This window comes from Orycteropus afer, unplaced genomic scaffold (assembly GCF_000298275.1).
Source record: "Orycteropus afer afer isolate SDZICR_OR568_19922 unplaced genomic scaffold, OryAfe1.0 scaffold00006, whole genome shotgun sequence".
NCBI lineage: Eukaryota > Metazoa > Chordata > Mammalia > Tubulidentata > Orycteropodidae > Orycteropus > Orycteropus afer.
The window spans coordinates 12,904,561-12,912,285 of record NW_006921593.1 but is presented as its reverse complement, the minus strand read 5'-3'; the positions used below and the strand labels follow the sequence as shown (position 1 = coordinate 12,912,285).

Genomic DNA, 7,725 nt, shown 5'->3' with positions numbered 1-7,725 from the left:
CCAGATGGACGGAGAGGCTCGAGGTGGTTCCCTGTGGGATAGAGCTCAGCTGGTCTCCACGCCTTCCCCTGCCATCGTCCCACCTGGTGCCGGGCCCCAGCCCCAGGCGACCTGCGGGCCTGCGTGGGGATCGCGCGCCGCGCCAGGCTCAGCTCCTCCCAGACACACCGCTCTGAAACCCAGCAGGGCCGGTGCCCACGCCTGGCACAGCTCCATTCCAGTTCTCCACTCCTTCGCCCCAAAGGGCACGTTCTTGGTGCCTTCGTCCTTCAAAGGGCTTGTTTTTCTTTCCTTCTTTTTCTTTTTTACTTTTATTGTGGAGAAAATACACACAAGACATTCGCCAACCTAACAACTTCCCCATTTACAGCTCAGGGACATCGATGACATTTTTCATGTTGTGCCACCATGATTGCTGTCCTTTTCCAAATGATTCTACCACCAGGAGCATGAACTCAGTGCCCCGCAAAGAAAAGCCTCCTTTTCCCCTCCCTCCTGCCCCTGGTAACCACTCATACTCCTTGGTATATGCGTATGTGTGTGTATGTGTGTGTATATGTATGTGTGTGTGTGTGTATCTGTAGAGATACTGCTTTGGAAACCCAAGGAGGGGTCACTATGAGTCGGATCTGACTCCATGGCCCATAACAACATATATATATGTTTATGTATGTATATGTGTATATACATGTATCTATGTATGTATGTGTGTGTGTGTGTGTGTGTATATATATATATATATATATATATATATATATATATATATATTTTTTAATCTGTCTAGGAATTTGAGGAGCTCTGGTGGTGTGGTGCCTAAGGCACTTGACTGCTAACCAGAAGGCTGGTGGTTCAAATCCACCAGCCACTGCTCAGGAGGAAGGTTGGGCAATGTACTTTCATAGTGATACTGCCTCGGAAACCCAAGGAGGGTTGCTCTGAGTCGGATCTGACTCAATGGCAGTGAGTTTTGCGTTTTTATCTAGGAATTTAGCCTCCCGCCCCCTCCCCTTCCCTCCCTAGTAATCAACAAAGAAAGTTGCATTCTATGTAAAACCTTTCCTTGAGTTTTTATAATATTGGACTAATACAGTTGTCCTGTGATTGATTTATTTTACTCAGCTTAGTGTCCTCCAAGGTCATCCACATTATGCAGTGTTTTGCAGATTCTACATTATTCTTTAGGGTTGCATAGTATTCCATCGTGTGTACGTACCACAGTTTGGTTATCCATTCCTCGGTTGATGGTCACTTAGGTTGTTTCCATCTCTCTGGTATTGTGAATAGTAGCTCTGACGGCGTAGTGCCTAAGGCATTTGACTGCTAATCAGAAGGCTGGCAGTTCAAATCCACCAGCCACTCCTCCGAAGGAAGGTTGGGCAGTCTACTTCCATAGTGATACTGCCTCAGAAACCCAAATGGATCGCTTTGAGTCGGCTGTGGCTGCATTTTTGTTTTTTTGCTGTTGTGAAAAGTGCTGCAGTGAACACGAGTGTGCATGTATCCGTTTGTATCCTGCCTCTCACTTCTTTAGGATATATACCTAGTAAGGGAATTACTGCATCAAATGGTATTTCTATTTCCAACTTTTGTGTGTGTATGTGATTTGGGTGAAAGTTTACAGAGCAAATTCTCTTTCTATACAGCAGCTCACATATGCTTTGTCTCTTGACATTGACCGCAATAATGCAACAGCTCCCCTCCCCCTTCCTCCCATGGTTACCTCTTCCCTCTGTCCTTCGCTCCGTGTCCTCCTGTGGCCCTTTCTGGTCCCCGTTCTTCAGCACCCACTCCTGTGGCTTCCCCAGGGCTGTGCTGTGACGCCTTCTCAGGTGTGCACCTGGAAACCGCCTGGGAGAAGGGGCAGCTTTATCAGCCGAGAGTCCTGATTGTGGCTGGAATTTGCAGAGTTCTGGAAATGTTAATGTGTTTAGGCCCCAGGGCCCCTTTCCCAGCTCACAGCAGGTGGGGGCATCCTCTGGGGCCCCGCAGTCCCTGGCAACACCCTGCAGCTGTTCCTGCTCTTGGGGCCCACTCCATCCCCCATGCCCCTGCGGAGGTCTGATGGGGAGGGACTGGCCCTCGGTGCCTGTTGGGTGCAGGGGGAGGGGAGGGAGCGGGCTGGAACAGCTGTGTTGTTGGGTGCCCTGGAGTCGAGGTGACTCACAGCAACCCCGTGTGGCCGCAGGACTGCCCCAGAGGGTGTCCTAGGGTGTTAAACCAAGCTAACCCCGCCGTGCAGTCAGTGCCGACTCACAGCGCCCCTGGTGGACCGAGAACTGCCCCAGAGGGTGTCCTAGGCTCAGTCTTTGGAAGGGGACCGCCTCATCTTTGTACCGCGGAGTGGCTGGTGGGTTTGAAGTGCTCACCTTGCGGGAAGGCAGCCGAGCGCTTAAGCACCGCGCTACAGCGCTCCTTTCCCCGCCTGTTTCCCGAGCTTCCGCCTCGTCTCCTCCAGCAGCCGGGCTGCTCCGCCCCAGGAGCGCGCATGCGCGGAAGTGCTGCCGCTTCGGGGAGGCCCGCAGGGCTGCCAGGGCGCACTGCCGCCCGTGGGCATCCCCGCCCAGAGTCAAGAAAGACTTCGTGTTTCAGCACACTCGCCAGGGGTGAAAATTGAAATAACATCCACGGGTGAAAAATGCTGACGGTGACCGAGGCTTGATGGGAACGGCTGCACGTTTCGTTCGTGGGGCCACTGCTGGGAGCCGGCTGCTGGGTGTTGGCACACTGCGGAGGGTTAGGGTGCACTCTCGCTCCGCCCGTCCTCACCCACGACGGTGATGTCACAGTGGTCACGGTGCAGGTGTCCAGGCTGCGTGGCCGGCCCTGGCCGCCTCGGTGACCACCATGTTCCTCCTGTGCCCAGTGCTCTGAGCCCAGACAACTGCCTTAGACTGACGGAAGGAGGGCGTCCTTCCTGAGCCGCGACCCCAGGTCCCACCAGCTCTGCTCTTGTAGCGGAAGTGTGAAGGAGAGTGGCTCAGACGAGAGACGCTCTTTTCTCTCTCGTCAGACCACCTTCATGGGCTGATGTGGCACTCCAGGCTCTGAGACGTCCTTTGGCAGCCCACTGACCACTTCACGGTGGCTGTCCTGGCGCCTGCCCTCACACCCACGTTCCAGGCATCGGGAGCAGAAGGGATGAAGGCACCCACCCCTTTCCTTCTAAGGATACAACCCTTTCCCGTCCTGTTGCCCCATCTGGTGGCAGGAGAGGTCTCGGAGAACTGTGGTCTTGGTTGGGCCGCCACATGTCCAGCCATCCACTGTCACACAGAAAGGCAAGGATTCTTATGCGGGGACCAGCATCCCTGCCACAGTCAGCCCCTTTGACCATCCATGTATCTGTGTGTCGTCTTCTAGCACATGACAAACCCTGGAGGAGGCCGTCTAAGCCCCACCCACCCAGTCACAGCATCCAGATCACAGACCACAGTCGTCACGGGGTCCCACAACCTGCGGACGGGTGGCGAGTAGGACCAGCCCTCTGCGGGATCTGTGAGCACAGCCCTGCCAGCTGAGCCTGGCGCCCTCTAGTGGCTACACAGCCAGGGACCCACCAAGGCAGGAGGGCACCACTGGAGCCAGGAGGGCATCGTGGGCGTGTGGAGCTTTAGGGCGAGACTTCTCAGACAGCTTTGTTAAGGTGTAATTCACGCACCGTACAACTAACCCGCTTACCTTGTGCTGTTCAGAGGCTCTGTGTGTCCAGAGGTGTGTCATCCTCTCCACAGTGCACTTAGAACATTTGTGGTAGACCCCCACCCCTGACCCAGGGAAACCCCTCCCACTGGTAGGCACTCCATTCCCCCTGCTAACGGGGCAAGGAGGCCACATCTTCTGACCTATAACCCCACGAGAGGAAGACAGGATCACCATCCGCAGCCCAAGGCCTATTCCTGCCAGCCCAGACATGCTGCCTCCCTCCAGCCCTTGCACCAATCCTGACACCAGCCGTTCCTCCCACGGCACCCGCCACCTCTCTGCTGAGCTCAGTAATTTGCTGCAGTGGCCACACAGAACTCACAGATTATGGGGTTTATTAGGGAGCCAACAGGCTACAATTCAGGTTCCGGAACACGCTCAGTCTCTCTCAGCCCACTGTCTCTCTCCCAGCAGTGCACGTCTCTCAGTGTCTCTCTCAGCAATGCGTGTCTCGTGTCTCTCAGCAAGTGCATGTCTCTCAGGAGTGTGTTGTTCTTAGCAGCTTGTCTTTCTCGGCCAGCAGTCAGAGAGGCTCCTTCTGCCTCTAGGAGGGCTCCTTTAGAGCCTGGCAGGGTGGCCACTAACCACTCCCAACATCGGAATTCTGTACCCTGAGAGAGCGTGCACTTCCCAGAAGACTGCTTTGTGCTGGTTCAGCAGAAATACCCAAGTGGTGACTTTAACAATCAGGAGCTACTCAATCGCTCACAGCAAGTTCCACCACGGAGTTTACAAAGACCTACGGCTAGAAAAGCCATACTATGTAATTTACTGCGTTGGACCCCACAAACACACACACTGCCTCTAGCCCTGCTGTTGCACTGGGGAGTTGGCTCCCCTCACAGTGACCCCACATGTTAGTAGCGCTGCCCCTAGGATTTCCAAGGCTGTGACTTTTCAAAAGCTCCAGGCCTCTCTTCCAGGGAGCCTCTGGGTGGATTCAAGCTGCCGACCTTCACGCAAGCAGTCAAGGCCGCAACCACCTTCTGCCGCCACGTGCTCCCTCAGAGGGAGCGCCCCACCATCAGAGGCATCCAACCCAAGACCAAACGGAACCAAGCCCTTAATTCTGCGCTGTGCCACCATCCAGAGCTGGGTAGCCACCTTGGCTGCACCGGGTCTGCTTTGTGTCTTCTCGGGAGCATGATGTGGGCCAGGACAGCCCTTCAGGTCTCTGGTGGCTGTGTGACTCACTTTTCCAACAGGTGTTTGCTGGGGAGTAGTGTGGCAGGTTGTAGTGGACAGGAAGTGGCTGTCTGTCTGTCTGTCTGGAACCTCTGTTGGAGATGACATTGCAGCTGTTTGCCTGGGGACTTTCATGTCTGTCTTGTTCCTGTGCCCTGTAAAGGGGTGGTTGATGCCAGAGTGAGTGTGAGTCCACTGAGGTATGTGGTGAAAGGTCTGGACAGCGTGTGTGGCGCACAGGAACCACCGGGTGGTCTTAGCACGGCTTCCTCACTGACTTGCGGCTTCTCCCTCGTTGCACCCTGTGCCTGACGTGCCGTGTCCCTCCTCGTTGCCACCCTGTGCCTGACGTGCCGTGTCCCTCCTCGTTGCCACCCTGTGCCTGACGTGCCGTGTCCCTCCTGCAGGTGCACCTTCCGGTTCCCCAGCACGGCCATAAAGATCCAGTTCACGTCGCTGTTTCACAAGGAGGAAGCGCCAGCGTCCCCGCTGCGGCCGCTGTACCCTCAGATGTCCCCGCTGAAGATCCACATCCCGGAGCCGGACCTCCGGGGCATGGTCAGCCCCGTGCCCTCCCCGACGGGCACCATCAGGTACGTGCGCCGCTGCCCCCCGTCCGTGGGCAGCACCGGCCCCGCGTTCTCTGCCCTTGTCTAAGAAGGAGCGCCGGGCAGGGTCCTCCTTGAGGGTCTCCCTGGGTGTGGGGGTGAGATCGTGTGTGGGCCTGTTCCAGGGAAGGGGAGCCACGAGGAAGCGGGACAGTCCCGCCGTGGCTTCACGGCGCGCGCTGGTGGGGCGCTGTGGCAGGACACTGGCAAGGGCCTGCCGGAAAGCGAAGCCATGCCCAGAAAAGGACGTGGAGCGAGGGCTATCACTGCTGGTGTCAGCTGGGTGGGGGCTGAAAGCACACATCAGAAAGATGTCTACCTGGTTTATTGACTGAGCAGAGGCGTTCAGACGTGTGGGTCATTAGAAATCGTGGCTAACGCTCTGAGGAGCGGGAATTCCAGAATGCTCAGCTGGGCTCAGACAGAACCCGTATATAGGTCACAAAGCAGTCGTTCAGACAGAACAAGGGGATACTGTGTGGTTTAAGATCAGGGTTGTATCCTTTCTCCATTACTTACTCAACCTGTGTGCTGAGGAAACCCAAGAAGCTGGACTATGTGAGGAAGAACTCGGCATTAGGATTGGAGGAAGGTCATTAACCACCTGCTGTATGCAGATGACACGACACCGTTTGCTAAAAGTGAAGATGATTTGAAGCACTCACTGATGACGATCAAAGACTACACCTGTTAGTGTGGGTTACACCTCAACATAAAGGCGGCAAAAATCCTCACAGCCGGCCCGACAGGCAACGTTGTGATAAATGGAGAAAAGATTGAAGCTGTCAGGGATTCCCTTCTACAAGACTCCAGTCAACACCCATGGAAGCAGCAGTCAAGAAATTAAACAGCTTGCATTGGGCAAATCTGGTTCAAAAGACCTCTTTAAAGTGCTACAAAGCAAAGATGTCACTTTGAGGACTGGGACGCGCCTGACCCAAGCCCTGGTGTTTTAATCACCTCCTGTGCATACAAAAGCTGGATGGTGAACAAGGAGCGGAGAATGGATGCCTCTGAGTGACTGTGACGGTGAAGAATGTAGACTGTGGCAGGGACTGCCAGCAGGCCGAGCAGGCCCATCCTGGAGAAAGTGCGCCCGGAATGCTCCTGAGAGGTAAGCATGGGGCGACTGCATCTCTCGTACTTTGGCATGTTATCAGGACCGGTCCCTGGAGAAGGACAGTGTGCTTGGGAAAGGTGGGGGTCAGTGACGAGGAGGAAGGCGCTCGGGAATGGCCCGACACGGTGGCTGCAGCGGTGAGTGCCACACGGCAGGGACCGTGAGGGCGGCACGGCCCAGACAGGTTCTGCTCGCTTGTGTTGGGGTCACCTGCTCAGCAGCCGGAACAGCGGCCACGAGAAGATGTGGTCTGGGAATCGCGTGTGATCGGAAACTTGGAAACTATTTTAGGTGTTTCTGGGGCTTAGGGACTTAAACACGGTCTCTGGTGGATCCTCTTACAGTGAAGAAGCCCCACCCGATGAATCATGTTCCCAGTTGGGAAGTTTGTGTACGGGAGCCTTTTACAGCGAACGCAGCGGTGAGGCCTTTTGCCCCTGAGACAGTGAAACTGTTGGCAGGTAGGCTGTGGTGGCTTCTTGGCCCAAGCCGGCCACCTGGAGGGAGTGAGCCGTTGGACCTGTGGGCTCGGGACCATGGTCACAGGGGACATCAAGCTCAATTGGCGTAACATACTACACAGAAATGTTACTCCACATCCTACTTTGGTGAGTAGCAACTGAGATCTTAAAGGCTTGCAAGCAGCTGTCTAGTTGCAATGATGGGTCTCTCCTCGTCCAGAGCAAAGAACAATGAAGAAAACCAAAGACACATGGAAGCAGTTAGTCCAAGGGACTCGTCCACCATGCGATCCTCAGCTTATATGACCATGAGACCAGAAGAACTAGATGGTGCTCAGCTGCCACTGTCAACCACTAGAAGGGAGATCTATGTAGGAGATCTTAGAGAGGGAGAACAATGTGGAACAAAACTCAAAATCACGTGGGGGGAGAAAAAGGGACCAGGTTTGCTGGGCTGACAGAGCCTGGTGGAACCCCTGAGACTGTGGCCCCTAGCTGCCCTTCAGGTCTGGAGTTGAACCCACTCCTGTGGCTTCCAGCCAAACAAAAGCCAGGCATATGAGCTGAAGATTTCCATGAGGTAGATACACTCCTTGGAGACATCAGTTATGGGAGAACACAGGGGCTGTGTGTGCACAGGGAGACAGCT

At 55.1% G+C, this 7,725-nt stretch overlaps 1 protein-coding gene across 1 annotated transcript in view; it reads left to right on the top strand.

The window, feature by feature from the left end:
* The window catches only part of FOXK1 (forkhead box K1), a gene marked incomplete at its 5' end in the record, with an annotated part of 68,309 nt that overhangs the window by 40,361 nt on the left and 20,223 nt on the right, over positions 1-7,725 (top strand). The window contains one exon of the mRNA XM_007942856.1: positions 5,295-5,480. Within this exon, the coding sequence (XP_007941047.1) occupies positions 5,295-5,480 (186 nt within the window). The remainder of the gene's footprint in view (positions 1-5,294; positions 5,481-7,725) is intronic.